At 58.1% G+C, this 23,218-nt stretch overlaps 1 protein-coding gene across 1 annotated transcript in view; it reads left to right on the plus strand.

Moving 5' to 3' along the window:
- Window positions 1-21,462, plus strand: part of CAPN5 (calpain 5) — a 54,963-nt gene extending 33,501 nt beyond the window's left edge. The window contains exons 4-13 of the mRNA XM_012645751.1: window positions 7,660-7,868; window positions 10,353-10,545; window positions 11,431-11,624; window positions 12,264-12,341; window positions 13,755-13,950; window positions 14,625-14,747; window positions 16,010-16,206; window positions 17,239-17,354; window positions 17,902-18,038; window positions 18,951-21,462. Of these exons, the coding sequence (XP_012501205.1) occupies window positions 7,660-7,868; window positions 10,353-10,545; window positions 11,431-11,624; window positions 12,264-12,341; window positions 13,755-13,950; window positions 14,625-14,747; window positions 16,010-16,206; window positions 17,239-17,354; window positions 17,902-18,038; window positions 18,951-19,133 (1,626 nt within the window). The 3' untranslated portion in view covers window positions 19,134-21,462. The remainder of the gene's footprint in view (window positions 1-7,659; window positions 7,869-10,352; window positions 10,546-11,430; window positions 11,625-12,263; window positions 12,342-13,754; window positions 13,951-14,624; window positions 14,748-16,009; window positions 16,207-17,238; window positions 17,355-17,901; window positions 18,039-18,950) is intronic.
- The last annotated feature ends 1,756 nt before the right edge of the window (window positions 21,463-23,218 follow it).

Consider the following 23,218-nt stretch of genomic DNA (forward strand, 5'->3'; position numbering starts at 1 on the left):
CTCTGCTGTCCCTGCTGCAGGTCTCCAATAAAGCCCGTGTGCCCTCGCCTTGGTGGTGTGCAGTCTCTCGCCACGATCACCCCAACCCCACCACCCCACCCTGCCAGGAGCCCTGCCTGGCGCCTGCCCTTCTGGCCCTGAGCCCCTCCCTGGGCTTTTTCCCACACTCCCCACTCCTCCTCCCACCAGCTTTCAGGGATGAGACCCAGAATTGTCAGGTGGCCTGTCAAGGCCCGGAATGGGTTTTGCAGGTCTCCCGACGCCCAGCCAGGAGCCACCACCCCTGTTTCTCCATAGCCCCAGACCTGCCTCTCTGTGGAGAGAGCCTTGCTGAGGCCACGGGGAGGTGCTGTCTGGGCTCTGTCACCGCGGGTGGTGGGGTGGGAAGGCGCCGAGCTCGGTCTGGAGTCTCTCTCCCCAGAGGGTGGCAGGGCTGGGGGCAGGTGGAGCAGCAGTAGCCCCGGGGTGGGTGGGGCTGGGACTGTGTCCGGGGTTAGTCTGGCCTCCGTCACCAAGTTGCTGTATGTCCTTAGGTAGCCCCTGGCCCTCTCCCAGCCTCAGAATTTGCAGAGGGAACAGTCAGGTTCTGTGAAGTTCCTCCCAGCCTGCCCTCTGGGATTATTAAACCCATGACCGGATGGGGCTATGTTGGCACTGATGCAGCCCCAGGCCACGGTCCCCTTGGTGCCCCGTGGTCCTTCTCCCCCGCTCTACACAGAGGGGAAGGAGGGGCTGAGCTCGGGGTGTGAGTGGACCAGGCTCTGGGCCAGTGGGCCTGCGACATGTCCCCACCCCACCTGAGGGCCCAGGCTAGGCAGCGTCCTCCCTGGAGACCAGGGTGGATCCCTGCTTTAAAGGCCGAACTTGTGGTTTTGCTTGGGATGAGCCTTGCTTCAAAAGCCCCGGCCCAGCCAGGCCTCACAGCCCTGCAGAGCAGCCGCTGCCGCCATGTTTTCTTTCCCCTGCACAGCCCCTCGTGGCATCCAAAGAACCTTCCCAGCCTGCACGCTGTTTCTCAGGAGTCTCCGCTCCCCGACACTCCCCTCCCAAGCTTGCCTGGAGGTGCCTGGGGTAGGGTTCGGGGTCCAGACAGAGGACCCAGCCCTCCCTCCCCTCAGATAGCAAAAGGGGCCTGGCCTTGTCCCCAGAGTGCAGGGAAGGGGAAATGAACCACAAGGTGAAGAGACCGGCCCCATTTCCTGAACTCTGCCCCCAGAGAGGCAGCGTAGTGTGGGGGTGAGGGACCCAGCCCCTCCGTCCCACCCAGCTGTGTGACCCTGGGCGACCTTGGAGCCTCTTTCCTCATCTGTGAGTTGGGGCTAATGGTGGTGCCTCCCTCATGGGGCTGTTGTGAAGATCAGATGGGTTAATGTGAGTAAAGGCCAAGCTTCTCAAAGCCAGCACACAGGGCCGGGCGCGGTGGCTCACGCCTGTAATCCTAGCACTCTGGGAGGCCGAGGCGGGCAGATCGCTCAAGGTCAAGAGTTTGAGACCAGCCTGAGCAAGAGCGAGACCCCGTCTCTACTAAAAGTAGAAAGAAATTAATCGGACAACTAAAAGTATATAGAAAAAATTAGCCGGGCATGGTGGCGCATGCCTGTAGTCCCAGCTACTTGGGAGGCTGAGGCAGTAGAATTGCTTGAGCCCAGGAGTCTGAGGTTGCTGTGAGCTGGGCTGACGCCACGGCACTCACTCTAGCCAGGGCAACAGAGCGAGACTCTGTCTCAAAAAAAAAAAAAAAGCCGACACACGGGCACTCTCTCTGGGTTCATTCATCATTACTGCCTGGTCACCACAGAAACATGGTCTCACTTACTTTTTACAGTTATTCTGAGAAGAGAGGGACTGGCTAGGAGAACCTGTTCACTGAGGAGGAATGCAAGGTTCAGAGAGGTGAAGTGAGTTGCCTGAGGTGACACAGCAGGCCAGTGCTATGGCAGCAGGTGGTGTGGAGTGCAGGGATGGGCAGCTGCCAGGCCCGGCTCTGTGGTCCAGGAAAACAGTCGTGTGGGCATGCATTCCCCTCCACCACCGTCACCAGGATCAGGATGGCCCCTCGGAGGGGACCTTTAGCCCTCACATCACAGCTGCGGGGCCGGAGGCCCAGGAGGAGGGCGCCTGCCCCAAGGCGGGGCCCCTGCCCCAGTCTCTCACAGCGCCCCTCTGCAGCGAGTCAGGCGCCCTGGTGCCCGGTGGTGAGCAGCAGGGCTCTGCTCCCGCAAGGCAGCAGGGCTGGCCCAAGGCCTTCCTGGCCTCTTCCAGTCACAGCATCTGACATTTGAGACTCCTTGAATTATAAGCTGAGAACTGAGGAATCTCAGAGACTCGGAACCAAGGACACACTAGTTTTGAGGACCATAAAGTCCTTGTGGCTCACCTCACCCAACTCGGGTGACACAGGAAACCCACTGTAGGCCCTCATTCCGCAGCCCCGCCCTCGTGGTTCAGAAAGGTTTCGAGCTGGCCTCTCTGGGTTCCCAGGCAGAAATTTTTTTTTTTGAGATGGAGTCTCATTGTGTCAGCTGGGCTAGAGTACCATGGTGTCAGCCTAGCTCACAGCAACCTCAAACTCCTGGGCTCAAGCGATCCTCCTGCCTCAGCCTCCCGAGTAGCAGGGACTATAGGTGCTCACCACCATGCCCGGCTAATTTTTCCATTTTTAGTAGAGACAGGGTCTCACTCTTGCTCAGGATGGTCTTGAACTCCTGACCTCAAGCTATCCTCCCGCCTCAGCCTCCCAGAGTGCTAGGATTATAGGTGTGAGCCACCGCGCCTGGCCCCCAGGCAGAAATTGGAAAAGCCCTCCTGTGCCCCACGTCCACACACGCACGCTCTCGCTCGCACGCTCTCGCACGCAGGTCCCGAGCAGTGCTGCCCTCTCCTCTCTGTTGCACACTGCTGGGCAGAATCCTGTCTGCCACGGCCCCAGGAGGGTTTGAACTTGGCCACTTGGGTCCATGTGGGAGCCCCCAGGGAAAACCCAGGAGCCGGGGAGACCAGGGGTGCTGAGGCGTGCCTGTCCGAGGGGCCCTGAGGTTTCTGGGCCCATTCTGCTGTGGGTGGCCATTAGTGGATCACATCCCAGGGGGGTGTGAGGGAGGCTCCAAACCCCACACCGTCCTTGCACTGCTGCCGGGTCAGCCCGAGTAAGTGAGCCAAGCACATGCTGAGATTTTCCTTCCTCCTCTTGGGAAGGAGGTTGACCAGGTCATCTCAGCTCCCTCCCAACCCTGAGGTTTTCAGAATATTGTGTGAATGCATAGATGACCCCTTGCCTGTGCACAGCCCTCTACAGTTTATGAAGTACCTCCAAGGCCATCTACTTTAGTCCTCATAAAAGTCCTGAAGGTAGGGTAGGTAGATGAGAAAACTGAGACTCAGAGAGGTGGCCCAGTCAAAACTTAAGTCCCTGTCACCCATCACGGTTGGTAATGTGGTATTAAGTAGTGTGTACAGGTCACTGGCTGGTCAGGGGCTATACTGTGACCAGCAATGGGGATTTTCCTCCCAGAACTACTCTAGCCAGCTTTGGAGCTGGGCCAGGCCCAGCACTGGGTGCTGGGATCTGGGGATGAGTCCAACTTGCTCCCCGCCCCAGGAACTCCTCCAGTGAGCAGGGAAAAGAGAAGGGGCTGCCCCATGGTGCTCAGGGCAGGGGGCTTGGCAGGGAGGCCCCTGGGAGCTGCTGCTCAGCGAACCTCTGAGGGGCAAGGGAAGGGGACCGGCGCGGGCAGAGGGAGCCACATGCGTGGGGGTGAGGTGGCGTGAAGCATCCCAGGTGTTTGGTGGTCTTGGTGATTCTTATGGGTCCCAAAGGGCTGAGGCTGGGAGGGTCTGCTGCCAGGCCAGGCTGCGTTGTCCATGGTGATGGGTATTTCAGCCACAGCCAGCACCAGGGCAGAGGGTGCGGCCTAATGAACCTCCTTGTACCCAGCCCTTGGCCTCAACAATTGTCACCTCACGGCCAGTCTTATTTCCTCTACACTCCCCTAGACAGCGTATCATGTCCGTAAATATTTCTGGATGCATCTCTGAAAGATAAGGATTCAGCAAAAAAAATAAATAAATAAAATAACCACCATACCAATATACAACTGAAACATTTTAAAGTTATTCCCTTGTATCATCAAATACTCAAAAAGTGTTCTAATTTCCCATTTGTGCCATAAATGTGCATACATTTTACAGTTTTCTTGTTTGAATGAGATCCAAACAAAAGTCCATCATTGTATCAATTGGTTGATTGCTCTTTCATCTTTTTATTTTATTTTGTTTGCAACTTATTTACTGAAGAAACTGGTTCATTTGTCCCCTGGGAGTCCCCACTGTCTGGATTTTGGTGCCTGCATCCTCCTGGTGGGGTTTAACATGTTCTTTGTCCCTTGCGTTTGCTGTAAAATAGGACTTAGCTCTAGAGGGCCGGTATGGTTTAGGTACAAATTCTTGTTGACATGACTGTTCAGGAGGCAGGTAATGGCGGGGTGTCTCTCTCTTTTCTGATGTTAAAAGCCATCGGTGATCATCCCCTCGATCCATTAATTCTTCAGTGGTTACAAAATGGTGGTGGTGTAATGTTAATCACTTCTTCTTCCTGTCTTGGTTGGAATTCTTTTCCAGGTAAAGACTTCCCTTCGCCTGCTAGTTGATTACCCCCTGGGACAGTTTATAAAAACAGGAGAAATGCTTGATTCTTTAATTTCCCAGTTCCAAAAAACTGAGTTGATTCCCTATCCTCCTCCAGTAGTGACTAAGTGTTTGTTTTTGTATCATTCTGATCTGTGAATTTGAACGTATTCGATGTGTTTCAATCCATTGCAGTTATTATCCTTATTGATGCTCAGATTGGCCCACCTTTCGCCAGCGGGAACCTCTTCATGTTGGCTCCTGAATGCTTTGACGTGGCCCTGGGAGCCTGTGGCTTCCTTGACTTGTGGCACGGCCGGATGTGGCGTGGGAGGTTTCTGGGGTGTGTGCACGTGTGAGCACACCTGCCTCCCGCTCACTATCCCGGCTGGCAGCAGAGGGGCTGAGAGGCGAGAAGGCTGGCCTGGGGCCCGCCCCGTGCCGGGTCCAAGCGCTGTGAAGCAGGGGGCAAATTAAGGCCCTTGAGGACCCCCGACTCTGCGTCTCCAGGCCCTGTGGTCTCATTAGCTGCTTCTTGAGCCCCACAGGGCTCAGGGCCAAGCCCTGAGTTTGGCTAATGATCCTCCCGAGGCCCCGGCAGCATCTCCCAGCACCCCGCGAGGGCTGTCCTCCCTCCCTCCGGCACAGTCCAGAGCATTCCAAGTAGGGCAGGAGGGGAGAAGGGTGGCGGAGGCAGTGGCCAGGCCCTAAGTTCTCAGCCTAGGACTCCCTGTCACTCTGTGCCCCTGGGCAGCTTCTTGCTTCTCTCTGGACCTCAGACTTCCCCTCTGTGCAGCGGGGATGGTAACCCCCACCCTGCACGTGGCCCATTTTTGGTGCAACTTTCTGTCCTGAAACAAAAGTGGGGAGAGAGCACTAGGAGTCAGCGTGGAGGCTGGCCTGGGTGTCTGTACTTAGAGAGGACACAGATGTGACTGCAAAGCATGACAAGGAGGTGGGGAAAGGAATCAGCCGGTCTTGAGCCCTTGCTGGGTTCCAGACACTGTGAAGCCATGGGTTTGAATCCTGCCTCCCTCACCTGTGCCCACGGACAGCCTTCCACTAGTGACTCCCTGTGGTGTTGCTGCAAGAGCTTGTTGTGAGGCTTGGGGGCGACACAGTGATCAGCCTGGCCCTGCGCCTGGCACCTAGCAGGGCTCCATTAGTGGCGGTACTACCTCTCGTTGTGGTTAGCATTTTCATTTTCTTGGTCTCAGATGTCCCACTAGGGAGCGTTTCCCATTGCCAACATCCCCGTTGATGGTAAGAGGCGTGCAAACAAGAGCATCCTTAATGAGCGTGGGGGTGGGGAGCAACGCGACTTCTCCGGCCGGAAGTCTGTGCGCTCAGGTTGCCGCAGGCCTCCTGTGCATCTCTGGCTCCTCAGCCTGGGTGCCCACCCCATCTCTGGGTGGTTTTCTTCTAGAAGGAGCTGCTTCTGGTCTCGAAGGGGATCAGCCCTCCTTGGTGCCATGCCCAGCAGGGCCAGCAGGTCACCGACCCACCCTGACTCGGTGTGGTCCCTGCCCACCTCCTGCTGCCCAGATTGCCTCTGTCTGTCATCTTCTGCCTGGGGGTCGCCCTCTGCCAGCTCTCAGGGTGTGCTGCTGGCCTCCAGGGCGGGGCCCACCGCTCCCTTCTCTCCACCGCCCTGTGTGTGCCCCGCGTTAGCCTCGGCACTTGCCTGTTATGTCTGCCTCCCTCCCAGACTGGGAGCCTCTTGAGGGCAGGGACTGTGTGATTCATCTGGGTCCTCAGTGTCCCGCGTGTGGCTGGGCACAGAGCAGCCCACAGTGCCAAAGAGCTCACTCTTTGGGGGCAGGCAGACCTGGGTTTGAATCCTGGCTCCAAAGAACACAAGTATTTTCAAGCTATGTGGCCTGGATAAGTTACGTGCCCTCCCTGGTCCTCAATTTGTCGTCTGTAAAGTAGGGACGGACAACAATAATCTACTCATGGGTTGCTGTGAGATTAAATGGAGGTAATCCAGGGCCGTCACAGGCACGGGACCTGGCGCTTCCAAGGCCAGTTAATGTCTGTGAATTTATTTGTTTAGTCAACACGTGTTTACTAAGCATACTCTCTGTGCCAGGGCTAAGGCCTGGGCTGGCTGCTGGGTGTATAGCAGTGACCAGACCAATGTGGCCCTGTCTCAGAAACAGTGAGTGACATTCCAGTGATAGTATCAGACATTGAGCTCAACGTCACACAGCTATTAATTGTAACTCAGTAAGCTAAGTTTCTCAGACTAGAAGTCCCAGGGGCCCTGGCCTGCTTTGAAGATCAAGGAGGCCTTCCTGGAGGAGGCAGATGGATACTAGCAGATGAGTGGACGTCAGCTGAGTGAAGAGGAGGAGGAAGAGCAGGTGTGGAGTTCCTGACCAGACAAAGCCTGGAGCAGAGAGGAGGGGTGGGGGCTGCCGTAGGGGAGGTGGAGAAATGAGGCTAGGAGAGCACAGTAGGGTTGGGACCTTATTGTCCAGGGGAATGACAGGATCAGGCTGGTCTGCTGCTGTGTGGGGCAAGGGCAGATGTAGCTTCAGACACTGGTGCAGTGTCCCGGGGCAAGGAGATGGGAGATTGGGCCCGGGTGGTGCCTGCGGGATGCAGAGGAAGAGACAGGTTTCAGAAGAATGGAGGAGCTCAGCTCGGCCTGGTGGGAAGGGCAGAGGGCAAGCGAGGAGGCCGGCGCGGCTGCAGCCTCTGGCATGGGCTGGGTGGGTGGATGGTGGCGCCATTCAGCGGGTAGGAACTGGTGGTGGATGTGGATAGATGTCTCAGGGAGGCTGCAGGGAGGCAGGAATCCTAGAACAGAGGGAGGGAGCCTAAGGAAGCCTCCCACCCCGGCGAGATGGGAACCTCAGGCCCGGAGACTAGAAGGATTCGCCCAAGTCTCACTGGTTCGTGGCAGAGATGGGACTTGAACCCCGTATTCCTTTCAGTTCTGATTCCCTGGAGGTGTGCACCCCCTTTTCCCCAGGAAGCCATACGTGCCCCTCACCGTGTCCCCATCCTGCCTCCACTGCCCCCACCCAGGTCATCCCAGACTGGAAGGAGCAGGAGTGGGACCCCGAGAAGCCCGACGCCTATGCGGGCATCTTCCACTTCCACTTCTGGCGCTTCGGGGAGTGGGTGGACGTGGTCATCGATGACCGGCTGCCCACGGTCAACAACCAGCTCATCTACTGCCACTCCAACTCCCGCAACGAGTTCTGGTGTGCTCTGGTGGAGAAGGCCTATGCCAAGTAGGTGCCAGTGGTGGGCGGGCGGCTGGGCAGGCGGTGGCAGCAGCGATGGGCTCCGCGTGGTGTTCCTTTAGCCGGGGCTCCAGGCACAGGGAGGCGAGAGGCTGGTGCAAGGACTCACGGCATTCTCAGAGCCTGGGCCCGAGGGCATAGCCCACTGAGCCGTCACTGGGTCGAGTGGGGCCTGGACCCGGGGAGGGGAGGAATGGCTATTCCACTCACAGGGAAGACTGAGGCCCAGGCAGGAGTCCTGCAGGTGGCCAGGGGCAGAGCCAGCACTCCCACTTGGGATCTTTCCCCAGGCCATGCTGCCAGGCCCTGCCTGGGCGTCTTTGTTGGGGATGTGGTCACTCTGGGCTCAGGCCTGGGGAAGGTGGGCCCAGTGCCTGCCTTCCCTGTGTCCCCCACGCCCAGCACAGAGCCTGGCACAGAATGGGCACGAGCAAAGGTCTTCTGAGCTGTGGAGGGCTTTGAGGCGGCGTGACCTGCCCAGGCCCTTGTAGGGCTGGGCTGGGCCTGGGGCAGGAGGGCCGAGACCAGCCTGGCCACCTCGGTGGGAGCCACTCGCTGGTTCCTCCTGCCGGGCCCATTTGTCAGTCTCCTTGGGAAATGCGTATGTGTATGAGAGAGAGAGAGAGAGAGAGAGAGACAGAAAGGGAAAACAAAAAGTCCCAACATTAAAGACAAACCTAAGAAAACACGACATTGGCAGCTTCCATTTTAAATCCTAAGAATGCAAAGCCACTCCCTGGTGGCCACTGAGTCACCACCACCCTTGGCTCCTCTTCTCCCATCCCGGGAGAGCCAAGCCAATGGCCTTGTTTTCTTGTTTTTTGCTTTTCTTTTTTTAAAGTTTTATTGTGGTAAAGTGTACAAAACATAGTGTTTCTCATTTAACCACGTGTAAGTGCACAGTTCAGTGGCTGATCACATTCGCAATGCTGTGGACCGTCACCACTGTCTATACCCGGAACGTTTTCATCGTCCCCGACGGGAGCTCCGTAACCATTAAACAGAACTCCCCCTCCCCCGGCTCCTGGGCGCCTCCGTTCTGCCTTCTGTCTATGAACTGCCTGTTCTGGGCGCCTCACATAAGTGGAATCATGTCTGGCTTATTCCACTGAGCATAATGCCTTCAAGGCCCATCCGTGATGTAGCGTGTATCAAAATTTCCTTCCTCTTTGTGGCCGAATAGCATCCACTGTGCATATATATCACAGTTCGTGCATCTGTCCATCTGCTGACGGACGCCTGGGTTGCTTCCACCCTTTGGCTATTGTGCACAATGCCGCTGTGAACACGTGTGTGCAGATGTCTGTCCCAGTCTCTGCTTTCAGTTCTTTTGATTACGTGCCCAGAAGCGGATCGCTGGGTCAGGGGGAGTTCTGCTTAATGTTTTGAGGAGCTGCCAAACTGTCCTCCTCAGCGGCTGCACCATTTCATGCTTGCATTTTTTTTTTTACATTTATTTACTTTTTAAATTATAAAATAAATACATGCCTGCTACAGCAAATCCAGAAAGTCTAGAAAACCATGACGAAGCTAATATTAATAAAAGTCTCTCCCACTCCTGCAGTTCTCCCAGCCCCCTGCTTGCCCTGCTGTGCTTTGGGCCATCTGAGTCACTGGGGCTGCCCCACTGTTGGTCAACAGTGTGGCGGTGTTGGCTCAAGGCCCTGCCCCCGCTCTGTGCCCCATCTTTCCTGCCATTAGCAACTCTCTTAACATCTGTGATGCATTTTTATTCGCAGGTAACGTTGCAAAACCTGTGTTGCTGTTTTGTGGGAGTGTATTTTCAATTTGCGTAAAGTGTGCCGTGCTATGTCTCATTCCGCACTGTGCCTTGAACGCCCCAGCCCTCTTCCTGCTCGTGTCAATAGGAGCCACAGCTGTCTTCCCGGCATGTTGTATGTCACACATGGTAGATGCTTGCTAAATATTTTTAAATGAATTATTTAAACATAATTGGGTTCCAACCGTGTTGCTTTTTCAGACAGAATAAGCCGGCACTAGCATTTTCCCTCCCACAGGGATTCTTTTCCAGTAATTTTTCCATGGCTGCTTAGTGTTCCAGAGTATAGATGCAGCGTTAGTTTTTAAAACCAGTTCCCTCCTGTGAGACATTTAGGTTATTTCTGGCTTTACATCATTATAAATCATGTTACTTATCCAGAATTCGTGTGTGAAGGATATATGAGCTGTTAACACTTTTGGAAGGATTGCTCTGTTTTTGGACAGCTGCTTTGTGAAGCTGTTGCTGCTGAGGCTTAGGGCAATGTGAGCTGTCAAATGGTGTGTTTCAGTGGGACAGGTGTCAGCCCAGGAGTCAAGACCTGCCTGTGTTCTAGTGTTGGCTCTGCTGTCCCCGCTGTGTGATCTTAGCAGTTTGTTTGACCTCTCTGAGTTTCAAAGTCTCCCGTGTGAGGTGAAGGATTCAGACCTAGTGGGGCGCATGAGCTGGGCTTTCTTTCCACGTTGCCCCAGGCTGGCAGGCTGTTACCAGGCCCTGGATGGAGGCAACACGGCGGACGCTCTGGTGGACTTCACCGGCGGTGTTTCTGAGCCCATCGACCTGACCGAGGGTGACTTTGCCAACGACGAGACCAAGAGGAACCAGCTCTTTGAGCGCGTATTAAAGGTGCACAGCCGGGGCGGCCTCATCAGTGCCTCCATCAAGGTGAGAACACAGGGCGGGTCCCAGAGACGGCCTCTGCCCTTCACCCACTTGACGGGGATGGGAGGTGACTGTGATGTCCCAGGCCAAGCCCAGGCCCAGGTCAGCCCGTAAAGCCAGACGCTCGGCCTCGTGGGGGAGGGGAGCAGTTGGAAGGCACGACGCTTTCCCCAGTGCTGGGGAGTACATGCCTCGGACCCCCTGCCCGCGCCCAGGCTGTGAAATGCCTTTCCCACACCGGTCAACCCCACCTCCTTTTCTGACCCCCTTGGATTGTGGGTGTCTGTGCACCGAGGGTCCCTCAGTCAAGGTGAGGCATCAGAAGCCGGGGGCACCTGGGGGAGGGCAGGGCGCCCCTGTCGCACGCCACACAGGGCTGGGGGCTTCGGGAGCATCCTGATCTCACCGCTGGCCCATGTTTGGGGTGGGAAAGCGGGGGCTCGGCGAAGGCAGAATCTGAACCCAAGTTTAGCAGGCCCTGTGGTGTGCTGAGAAACTGGCTCTCTAAGAAAATAGAAAGCCCAGATTTGTAGCATTTGCTGATTTCTGTGGTGTAAGTACTCCCACCAAGTTTGGTTGCCAGCTCCCAGTGTTTAACAGCCAGTGCTCAAAATCCCTGCATATTTAACAGCTGAGCCTGTGCAAGCTCCGGGCTGACCCCACTTCCTTTTTCGCAGACTGCTGGTCCAGTGGGGGTTAGTAAAGGTCAGTGAACACAGGAGTGTCCCTAATCACAGTAGAACGAGGTCTCGCCTTTGTGCGGGGCTGCAGTTCCCATAGTGGCCTGTAGAGGGTGCTGTGGCCTCCTGGCTGTAGCTCCAGCCCCGAGTCCCACCAGGTTTGGGTTCCAGTGTGGCCCTGCTCTCTGAGCAGTGTGTCTTCTCGCAGGCGATGACAGCGGCAGACATGGAGGCTCGCCTGGCGTGTGGCCTGGTGAAGGGCCACGCATACGCCATCACTGATGTGCGTAAGGTGCGCCTGGGCCACGGCCTGCTGGCCTTCTTCAAGTCGGAAAAGTTGGACATGATCCGCCTGCGCAACCCCTGGGGAGAGCGGGAGTGGAACGGGCCCTGGAGCGACACGTGAGGCCTGGGGATCGGGGTGCAGGCATAGGCCCAAGTGTGTGGAAAAAGATGGGTGGGCTTCTTGGAGGAGGTGGCCCTGGGGCTGGGCCCTGAAGGATCTGCAAGAAGGATGACATTGGGAAGAGAGACAGGAGACTTTCTTTGGAGTGGGTGTGGGGTGATGAATTCAGCACAGGCAAAGGCCTGGGTCGGGGGACGCTGACTTACAGAGAACATACAGACCAGTCTTGGGCAAGTGGGGCCGGGACAGGGAGTGAGGCCACCAGCAGTGAGTGAATGGGGTGACCCCTGAGTGCTTGGCTCGTGGCCCTGCTGAGGCCAGAAGGGGCATGGAGCCCAGGTGCCCAGTGAAGGAGCCCCTTCCACTGGGGGTCACGCCCCCTCACCCCCAGCCTGCAGTTTTGCTTCCAGACCACCCAGCCCTGGCATGGTGACACCCACAGTTCCCTGTGGGAAGGGGCAGACAGGGCTTCTGGAGAGGGGCTGGGCATGGCCCTGGGTGCCTCTAGCCACACTGCACTGCTAGAGGCCTGGTGCTGAGCTGTGCTGCCTGCTTCTGTGCCATTGTTGGGGGGTCCTGGTGGGGCCCCTCCTCTTAGGTGGCTCCCTCTCCCCACCCCGGCACTCACATCCCAGCTCAGAGGAATGGCAGAAGGTGAGCAAGAGTGAGCGGGAGAAGATGGGCGTGACCGTGCAGGACGACGGGGAGTTCTGGTGAGTGTGCGCGTGCCCCGGGTGTCTGGGGCTGAGGGCCCCTCCCGTGGGCCCGGCAGGGAGTGCCGGCTGGGAGCCAGGAGCCAGGCCGCTAGCACAGGCCCCTTCCTCGACTTGCCGTGGCCTTGGACAAGTCACGCCGTCTCCCTGAGGCTCAGTTTCCTTCTCTGTAAGATTAGCTGGGCAGTAATGAGCTCGTTCAGCCCCATAGCGCCTTCTGCCCACCCGAGGGGACCTTGGGCTGCTCTGGCACCCAGGCTGAGCCTTGGCAAGCAGCCAGGATGCAGTGGGTAGGGGGGTTGACCAGAGGGCAGGAGCCGGCTGGCAGCCGGATTGCTGTAAGTAGGGAAGAGGAGAGGCTCACAGAGTAGCTGAGACTTGGGGTGCAGGGTAGCCTTGGTGGGCAGGGAGAGCGACCTGGCCCAGAGGTGAGAGAGCGCGGCTGGATTTGGGAAGAGTGAGCCGGGGAAGAGAGGGAGCTTACGGGGCACATGGGTGGGGATGGGCTGGGGAGATGGCAGCAGCCTAGATTAGGGAGCCCAAAAATCACTCCTGCGTTCATCCAACCTGTGTTCGTCCAACCTGCATTTGGTCCTGACTGTGGGCCTGGCTGTGTTGCTCTTCAGCAGAGCACTTGATATGGAGACTCAGCCACTTCCTGGAGGGGTGCAGGGCATCCTGGGTGTGCCAGATGCCCAGAAGCAGATGGCAGTGATCCTGGTGCCCCATCGAGGACCCCTCCTGCAGCATCAGGGGAGCCACTGCAGGAGGCCACCCAGGCCCTCTGTCTGGGCTCCTGTGGATGAGATTCGCTTTGCCAGCCTGGCTTAGGGCTCAGTTGAATTAGAACAGCAAAACCCCTCATCTGTGGAAAGGGCTTCTTCGTAAGGCCTTTCTCCTACGTGTTCACACTCAGTACACTCCTCCTGCCCCCACCCAGGCTCCTGGAGGTGTGCACAGTGCATGTGACCGTGGCGATGCCCTGGCCGCTGCGACAGCTCCTTACAGGGTTCCCACCACCAGCTCACTCAGGCCTCGCCCCAGCCGTGGAAGATAATGGGTGGAAACGTGCTTTGTAAACTGTAGAGGGCAGCACACGTTGGTCATTCACACTAGCACTGAGTGTCACAGCCGGCCTCTGCCAACTGGCCCGTCTGCTGGAAGCTGTACTAGATGACTTTATTGCAGTATTTAATCCCTACACTAACCCTGTGAGATAGGCAACTGTCGTTAGATTCATCCCCATTTACAAATGAGGAAACTAAGGCCAAAAGAGAGGTTATGGGTCTGTGTGATGCCATGTCTGTGCTCCTGTGTGGGCCGTGGTTCAGAGCGTGTGGAACCGCGTGGAGCGAGCGGGCAGGTGGGCCGGGGGCCGGGGAGAGCGACTGGTGAGCCCCTTCCCATGTCTAGGATGACCTTCGAGGACGTGTGCCGGTACTTTACCGACATCATCCAGTGCCGCCTGATCAACACGTCCTACCTGAGCATCCACAAGACGTGGGAGGAGGCCCGGCTGCGCGGCGCCTGGACGCGGCATGAAGACCCGCAACAGAACCGCAGCGGGGGCTGCATCAACCACAAGGACACCTTCTTCCAGAACCCACAGGTGGGCGTTCTCAGGGACCCCACTCATCCCTGCAGCCACCATGGGGCCCCTGCCGCTGTCCTGCCAGGGACTCCTGCATGACCTCGGGTACATCCCTGTCCCTCCTTGGGCCTCAGCAAACCCATGTGTACGATGGGGGTTTGGATGGGCACGTTGGTCCCGTCTAATGGTCATGAAGCCCCCAGCCTCACAGTCTAACCTGCAGAGGATAACAGTGAGGAAACTGCGGGCTGAGGGACTTAGGAGTGTCTCGTCCTGAGTTACAGGGACATTTAGAGGCTGAGCCGGGAACTCAACTCCTTGCTTCTACACAGCATAGTTCTGCCCTCCCGGGGACTTGGCCAGGCGGGGCTCCCCACAGGGACCTCTGCCCTGCAGCTCCCTCAGATATGACCCATGCAGCTGCTTAGTCCTCATGCATGATGTGCCCTTGTTGAGCACCGCCTATATGCCAGGCTCTGAGCTGAGCACCCCTTATCTCATTGAGCTCTCCCACCCCTTCATGCGGGGCAGCCGTGGTAGACACTGCTGGGCCCGTCTCACAAAGGAGGGGCCGAAGCCCAGACGGGTGACGAGACTGGCCCAAGCCCTGGAGTCCAAGCTCCTGGGAGCCAGCGAGCCCGTCCTTGGCAGGGTCTCACTGCGGTGTCTCTCTCTCCTTGGCCGTCCTGCAGTACATCTTTGACGTGAAGAAGCCGGAGGACGAAGTGCTGATCTGCATCCAGCAGCGGCCGAAGCGCTCTACCCGCCGGGAGGGCAAGGGCGAGAACCTGGCCATCGGCTTCGACATCTACAAGGTGAGGTCAGCTGGAACCCCACTGTGGGTGAGGAGAGCAAGGGAGCTGGAGTTCGGGCTGCCCGTGCCTAGGGGAGAACACTCTAGAACATCTTGGTCACTGCCATCCCTCCAGCCACCCTGGCTGCCATGGCTGACATCGTGCTGATGCTGTGGGCCCTGTTTGGAACAGCCACCGACTGCCCAGCCTGCCTGGGACCAGCTTCTACGGAAGCTCTCAGCCAGACTTCTTTCTGCCCAGGACCCGCAGGCCGGGGCTGTTTGGCAGATGAGGGAGGGGAGGATTGCTGGTGGCCGGGGCCAGGCTCTGGGAGGTCCTGGGTGTCTGTTGGGCCCCACTGCTCCTCCCTCAGGCCTCAGGGCCTCTCGCAGCTCCTGCAGCCTGCCTGCGTTGGAGGCCTTGCTGGGCGCAGGGAGGAGGCATCCTTGGGCAGAGCCAGGCACACTCACCCCAGCCACTCCCCCGGCCTGGACCCTGAGGCCTTCTACACGTTGAGATGCCCAGTGTATGGTGACGGTCGGCATAGCGGGACCCCACGTCCTTGTCAGGCTGTGATAACTTAATGAAACCACATGGATATGGCAGGGGCTTGGCCCACGCTGAGTTCCTGGCATTTGATGTGCTTGGTCGTGTCATGGCGATTTGCTCACATCATTGCACTGGTACATTCATTGTGTGCTGACACGTTGTGACACTCTTGTGAGTTTGGAATGTCATCTTCACTAGTGCCACTTCACTATTGTGGCACTTGTTTTCAGGATTGTCTAGCATGACCTGGCAGCTGGCAATGTCATTTCATGGACACGGCTGCGACTCCGGCAGATCCTGATACTTGTTTCTGTTGTGACAGTCAGAAACCCCGTGGACATTGTTGCCAGGGGGGCTTCCTATCGCACCCCCACCTTTTTAACAGCTTTTATTGAGATATATTTCGCAGACTATGCAATTTGCCCATTTGAAGTGTACAATCTGTTGACTTTTAGTGTAGTCACAGAGTTGTGCAACCATCACCGCAGTCGATTTTAGAATAGTTCATCATCCCCCAAAAAACGCACTCCCTTAGCCATCCCGCCCACTCCCATCGACCCCCTCCCCTGGGCCCTAGGCAAACACTAATCCACTCCTGTCTCTAAAGATTTGCCTGTCCTGGATGTTTCATATAAATGGACTCTCGCCCCTTTCACGGTGGTGGGGTCGGGGGAGGCGGGTGGGCTGGGGTGGGGGAGGGGCGCCGGTGGCCCAGCCCCTCCCGTCTCGCGCAGGTGGAGGAGAACCGCCAGTACCGCATGCACAGGCTGCAGCACAAGGCTGCCAGCTCCATCTACATCAACTCGCGCAGTGTCTTCCTGCGCACCGAGCAGCCCGAGGGCCGCTACGTCATCATCCCCACCACCTTTGAGCCAGGCCACACCGGCGAGTTCCTGCTCCGAGTCTTCACTGACGTGCCCTCCAACTGCCGGTGCGTGGGGGTTGGCTAGAGTGGGTTGGGGGCGAGGTCCACACTGGGGTGACCCAGATCCTGCAGCCCCAGAGATGCTCAGTGTCTGCCTGAGGTGTGGAGCCCAGGCTTCCAGCCGCCCTGGGAACACTGGTGCCCACCTCCTTCCTCTCTCGCCCCTGCTCCCTTGTCCCAGCGTCTCTGGCCATGACTGGGAACAGCTTCTCATGTGTGCACCGCACTCCACAGTTTACAAAGAGGCTTTCACTCATCTCGTCTGATCTTCCAGCACCCCTGAGCGGGAGTCCTGACCCCTCCATTTTAGGAATGAGAATAGGGGGTCGGGTTAGATGGGTTTTCCAAGGTCTTGCAGCCAGTGGTAGAGTCGGGATGGGCCACCCCTGTCTGATTCTGGGATTGTGGTCTTGTCACCACAATCCCCTGTCCCATGGTCCAGAGGACTGCTGAACCATCCTTGTTCTTGCTGGGGTACAGACCCTGTGGGTCCCACACTGTCCTCCCCACCTTGGTATGCAGCCCAGACTCGGTGTCCCCAGAAGGACAAGTAGGCTCTGCCCACATGCCAGACCCAGGAGGCAGTCTGTGGTGTGGTAGAGTCAGGTGGCCTTGGGTCCTGCCAGCCAGCCTCCCCCACTTCCCAGCGGTATGGGCAAGTCCTGTCACCTGGGAGAGTCTGCTGCTTCCTAAACCGTAACGTGGGCGCAATAATAGTTACCTGTCTGCCAGGGCTTTGTGAGGATTAGGAGTCATACCTGTAACACCCCAGCAGAGGGCTTGGCATACAGCAAGCGCTTAGTAAATTGCTTTCCCGTTGCAGGAGGATGGGGCACCCTTGGTAGGGATAGAGAAGGCGGAAGCCCATGGGGGCTGGATGGTTGGGGTCTGCCCTTGGAGATATGCCCAGGGCTAAATGCAGTAAATATCCAGATTAAATACTGCTCCTCTTCCCTCCCACTTCTTGAACCCTCACCTCACCTTCTGTCTCCTTGGTGCTCCTCCATCACCCCCACCCCCTCCCCTGCCCCGTAACAGGGAGCTGCGCCTGGACGAGCCTCCCCGCACCTGCTGGAGCTCCCTGTGTGGCTACCCCCAGCAGGTGACCCAGGTACATGTCCTGGGGGCTGCTGGCCTCAAGGACTCCCCATCAGGTGAGTTCCCCCCAGCTTGCTGGTTGCTCCATGCTGTCTCCCTGCCAGCGCAGACGCCAGCCTCCAGAGCTCCTCTGCTCTAACTCAGCAAGTCAGCAAACCTTTCCTGACACCCAGTGTATGCCCAGCCAGCCCTGGGGTGATGCCAGGCACAGAGAGAGGAACAGGTCTGCCTCTTCTTGGGGAGCTTCCAGTGGGGTGGGGCAGCCAGATACAGGAACGGACAGCTGGGAGGGAGGGCTTCCTGGAGGAGGGGGCCTTCCTCCAGACTGAGGAGGTCTTAAGGTATGAAGTCTGATGGAAAGAGGTTGGGGAGAAGGGTGCTCTGGGCAGAGGGAAGAGCATGGGTGAGGCCCAGAGGCTGGAGGTGACCAGTGTGTCGCTGCAGGTCTGCTGTCTTGGAAGTTAAGGGGCCCTGAGGTGGGTCAGGCTCCAGTCTCCCCTTCTGAATAACTGAGTCCAGGGGGGCGTCTCGCCTCCCAGCTCTCTGTCCCATCTGGGCCCTGCTCCTGCCCAGCGTCACCCCATCTTCCACCCCACTCTCTAGGGGCAGACTCTTATGTGATCATCAAGTGTGAGGGGGACAAAGTCCGCTCGGCCGTGCAGAGGGGCACCTCCACGCCCGAGTACGATGTGAAAGGCGTCTTCTACCGCAAGAAGCCCGGCCAGCCCATCACTGTCCAGGTGAGCCCACCTGTCCGCAGGGCCCCTTCTGGGCCCCCAGCCTGAGGCTCCTCACTCAGAGGGGCAAGGTTCAGCATGAAGAGCCTTTGATGGGGACCCAGGCGTGCCGGGTTCTGCTTGTCAGTCTGTCTCTGACCGCCAGGGCGGCCTTGGGTGTTCTCTTGCCTCCCTTCTATGGGTGGGCACGTTGGGTTAGCCGGCATGATTCTGGACCCAGAAGGGCCAGTCTCCTGGCTGGGGACAGTGGCCCTCTCTGCTGGTCTCACCCAAAGCCACTGGATCCACCCGGAAACATTCACTGAGGTGGTGCGTGGTGGGTGCAGCTGTTTCCTAAGAGCCTGGAGCAGGGTCGGAAAGCCAGTGTGCTTGGCCGTGGGCTCCCTTCTCCTCTCAGGCCCGGGTGGCCAGTGGACAGTGAGTCTGTGATCATTAGACAAGCTCTCTGTCCCCCAGGCCTTGGTCAGCGTCTCGTCAGGTACCTTGGGAGAGCCGCTGTAGCTTTTCCGAGTTTCCTTAACACTGGGTCCCACTGGATCAAATCACAGACCCACAGATGTCGGGCTGGAAGGACCCCTAGGGGCAGTTGGTCCAACCCTCATATTAAAGATGGGGAAACTGGGGCAGGGGGTGTATCACTTGTCCAAGTCAACAAGGTCAACAGCAGAGCTAACGGTAACAGATTTAACTATATACATGGAAGGAGCTCTGACAGATGGGGAGCCCGAGGCTCTGGGAGGGGCATGACTTTGTCCAAGATTCACGGGGAGGCAGACAGTCTGACTCCTTTTCCTCAGCCAGGCTTGCGCTGCGGGAAGCGGGTTCAAGGCCCCTGCTGCCACCACCAGCACCCCCCATGGACCTATATTCCTGGTCTTCGAGCCAGCCCCGCCACGATCCTCTGTCTCCTCCCAGATCTGGAACCACCGAGTCCTGAAGGACGAGTTCCTGGGCCAGGTGTACCTGAAGGCTGACCCAGACGACCTCCAGGCCCTGCACACCCTCCACCTCCGGGACCGCAGTAGACGGCAGCCCAGTGACCTTCCGGGCACTGTTGCTGTGCGTGTCCTCAGCAGTGCCTCGCTCATGGCCGTCTGACACCTGCCCACCTACCTGGCCCTGACAGTTCTCACCACCATCTGCATGTTCCCGCCGGGCCTGAGACTAGCCTGAGAGCCAGGACACAGGTCCTTTTCCCACTCTTCCACTGACTTGCTGTGTGACTTTGGGAAGTCTCTGCCCCTCTCTGAGCCTCGGTGTCCTGAAGGCCCCAAAGCATTCCCTTCTTATGGGGGCATTTTCTTGCCTGAGACTTAAAATAGCCCTCCCACCCCAATTGTCACCACTGCTAAGGGATTCTATCCGTTGAAAACGTTTTCCCAAGGGCCTGCTGTCTGCTGAGGGGTGCCAAGATGTCACTTGTTTACACACAAACTGCCATGTCCCCAAAGTCCCATTCTTGTCCCTTGTGTCCTGGGCCCACGTCAGTCTCCCAGAACTCACTTTCCCTGTCACCTACACCTGGTTTTCTGCCACCTTGAAAGCACTTCTGGCTCCTGCTGGATTCCTGCTCAGGTCGGAATTGGGCAAATGTGCAGCTGGCATTTGTTCATTCTCTAATCCTGTCCACTAACCCATCCAGTTAGTCATTCAACACAGATTTGCCAAATGAATTAATGATACCCTTGAGGCTCTGAGTGAAGCGGGGCCCTCCCCGGCCTCTGCCTTGGGCCTCGCCTCTGTCCTCACGGCCTCTCATAGGTGGGCGCCCCGAGGAACTGTGACTCCCCGCTCATTCCAGGCTCTGATTTCATTCCAGCCCCTGGCTTCAGGTTTCCAGAGAGGTGGTGGCAGTGGGGGGCGAGGACGGGGCACCTTCCTGCCTCCACTGCAGATGCATGCCTGGGCTAGTGGGCCAGGGCGGGGGGGGGGGGAGGCACGTGCTCCCTGACCAGCCCCCCCCCACTGCAAGACCCCAGATTTTCCTGGGAGAAGGGACTCTGGGGTGGATGGTGCCAGGCCCACTGGGATCAGGCCATCCATTGGCCTTGGCAGGAGATGGTAGCTCTGTCACCTGGCCAGAGGGCCCCCCGCACCATGCCCCCAAAATGCAGTCAGGGAGGCCACAGTGCTCTCTTCTTGCTGCCTGGACCAAAATGTTCCTTGTAGTCTTTAATGTTTTATATTCTTTCAGTTTCAAAAACCTCAATTTTAACCAGAGGCTTTTAAAGAAAATGTAAAGGCCGAACCTCCTTTTTTCTTGAACTCCAGTTTTGTGGGTCCTCTGACTTTATTTTGATTCCACTTGGGGAGGGACGTGGGAGATGGCATCTTCGGAGGAGGTCTGCAGGTGGAGGAAGAAGAGGGTGTTTTGTACTGGGGTGTCTTGCAAGTTGGCACAGCCATGTTTTTGTTGTGTGTTGGTGCCATGACCTGGGGCCTGAGACCTGGGGTCTCTTCTATGCTCTTCTTGGGCTTCCAGACCAAGCATAACAGATGGTTCAAGCACGGCAATTCCTGTGGCCTTGCTGGGAATTCCTTTTGGGGACCTGACTTTTTGACTCCAGAGCCGGCCGTGTGGCCCAGTGTCCTGGCTGGAGGTGCAGGCTTCTCTGACTTTGCGTCCTCCCCTGTGGCTGGCTCTGCTCCTGGGCCCTGGCCCTGGGCCCCGTGAAGGGCCAGGAACTGAAAGACAAGGAGGACAGGAGGACTCTTTCTCAGATACAGGGACCTCCCCTCGAGAACCTGAGCCTGGGACCGATGCTCTGTGACTGACCAGGAGCAAGTCACTTAAACCTCCTGTGCCTCGATTTCCCCCTTCTATAGAGTGGGGCCAATGATTCTCGTTGTCAGCACTCTTACTACCAAGTGCTGGATAAGGGCAAAACAATCCCCCTTTCTCCGCGTATATCTGTGTGCGCACACACTGCACGCACGGTCGTGTAATCCCCACTTCTCCACGTCTCTTTCAAGCGAAGCTCCTGCGATGGGGTGGAGAGGTGAGTGCTGGGGAAGCCAGCGTGGGCCCTGGCGCTGACTCCTGGGTCTTTGCTCAGCCATGTCCCCCGGGATACAGGAGCAGACCAGGGCCAAGCGTCAGGCCTGTGTGAGCCTCAGCCTGGGGCCAGGCAGTGTCTCCCACCCGCCACAGAGCCGCTTCGGCAGCCCTGCCCTTGCTTCCTGCCCGCAGAGGTGGGCCAGGCTGGCTCCTGGCTATGCAGGCCTCTCTGGTCCCCAGCAGGTTATGGGGCAGGGTGGGTGCGGGAGAGTATTGCTTTGTTCATCTTATACACCCACGGGGGCCTTGGGGTCCCCATTTGTCGAAGGGTGAGGCCTCAGCCCACACACCCAGACCTGAGCTTCCCTCCCCTCCAGGCCCATCACGGGGTCAGAGGAGAGGAGGCCTGTCCTGTCCTCAGAATAAATGTTACCACAATTCCAGAAAGACCTTCCTGTGTCTGTGTGTCCCTCTGGGGGGAAGGGACAATGGAGGGAATACTGCCCAGGCCTGGGGTGGCTGTCCTGTGGTCAGAGGGATGAGCGAGTAAGGATGCTGCTGCGTGCCCGGTGGGCCTGCGAGCTGAGATCTTGGGGTCAGTCATTCCTTCAGCAAAGCGTGGGGCCGGCTGGGTGCTGAGCCCCATCCCAGGCACCGGGGAGGTGGGACCCAGACACAGTCCCCGCTCTGAAACAGTCTACACACTAGTAGGGAGAGCAAACACAAGCACTGATGGTGACAGACGCTACGCAGAGAACTACTGACGGGGCAGTGTGGGACTTACCGGAGCTCTGCTAGCCTGCTGGGCTAAAGGCGACGGAGGCAGCCGTGATTGCCGGGAGGAGATGGGCTTGTGGGGCGCTGTTGAGAGCAGATGCAGCAGCTCGGCCAGGAAGCAGGGGCGGCAGTGGGGAGAACCGGGGTTGGGATAGATTCTGAAGGCAGGGTGGAGGACAGAACCCAATGATAGATTGGACTTGGGGGACAGGGCTGTGACTGCAGTGTGAGGACGAAGTAAACCAGGATGGCTAAGTTTTCTCACGGGATTGTGAGAAATGGGCAGTACGAGTCACGTGACCTGCTTGGCATAGTGCCTGGTCCACGGAGGTGTTGAGTGCAGCGTAGCTGTGATCCGGCACTTGGAGGCCACCCCGTCCCCCACCCCTACAGCTAACCCGCACTCTGTCCCGACTGCCAGCCCTGAGCCTCGGGCACCCTCATGCTCCTCTCTGGGTCCCACTTTTCCCACTCGTGTCAGGCCAGTGCCACCCGGGAGGCTCAAGGAGAGGGCGTTTGAGGAGCGGCAGGTTCCAGGGCAAATCCTGCCAGAGCCGCTGGGCTAAGGTGCACCCGGCCCCAGCGGAGGCTGCCTGTTGCCGATGTCGCTTGCCCAGCCTCTCGGCCTTGGTCCCACGGGAGCACCGGGGCAGTGGCACCTGTGCCCAGCAGGAGGCGCTGTTGAGCCATTGGTTCCCCACCCCGCACCCTTCTGGGCAGCTTCCCCGCAGATGCGCCCCGGTTACGGAGGCCCGGGATCCCAGAGAGCCCTCTGTCTGCAAGCCGGAGCCGCCCCTGGAGAGGCGCGCTGGTGGGCGGCTGCCAGGTGCGGCGCAGGGGAGAGGAAGAAGTGCCAGGTCTCACCAGGGAGGGCTGGAGGTCACTGTCTTCGCCCCCACTAACAACAGGATTTTGTGTGCTCCTTGCTTGTCCACCACACCCCCCTTTTAAATCACAGATTTCACTTCGATTTGGATGGGTCCCTGTTAAGTGTGGGTTGTTCCTAGCTAGCTGATTTGGCAAAGTTTTTGGGAGATTATAGAATAACACGCATCCTGTGGGCGTCGGTGTTGAACTGGGGACACAGCTGTGGGGAGCCCTCGGAAGTGGGGATAGAGCAGGGGGTGTGTGCTCAGGGAGGGGAGAAGGTGCCAGAACACGGGGCTTGCTCAGCACTTTGCCTCCTGCTGTGTGGGCCAGGCCTTGCCCTCTCAGAGTCCCAGCCCTGGAAGGGAGGAGGAGCCGGGCTGGAGGACGGCAGGCAGGGGCTGAGGCCCCAGCACGTTAGTGACTAGGTCAGGATCAGACGAGGCTTCCTGCTCAGGTGCTGAGACAGCAGGCCAGGTACTGCGATTGACGGGAGGCACCTCAGGCCAGGACGGGCCCCAGCCCAGGTCCCGGCAGGTCC

Source organism: Propithecus coquereli, unplaced genomic scaffold (genome assembly GCF_000956105.1).
Source record: "Propithecus coquereli isolate 6110/MARCELLA unplaced genomic scaffold, Pcoq_1.0 Scaffold235, whole genome shotgun sequence".
In the NCBI taxonomy this organism is placed as follows: domain Eukaryota; kingdom Metazoa; phylum Chordata; class Mammalia; order Primates; family Indriidae; genus Propithecus; species Propithecus coquereli.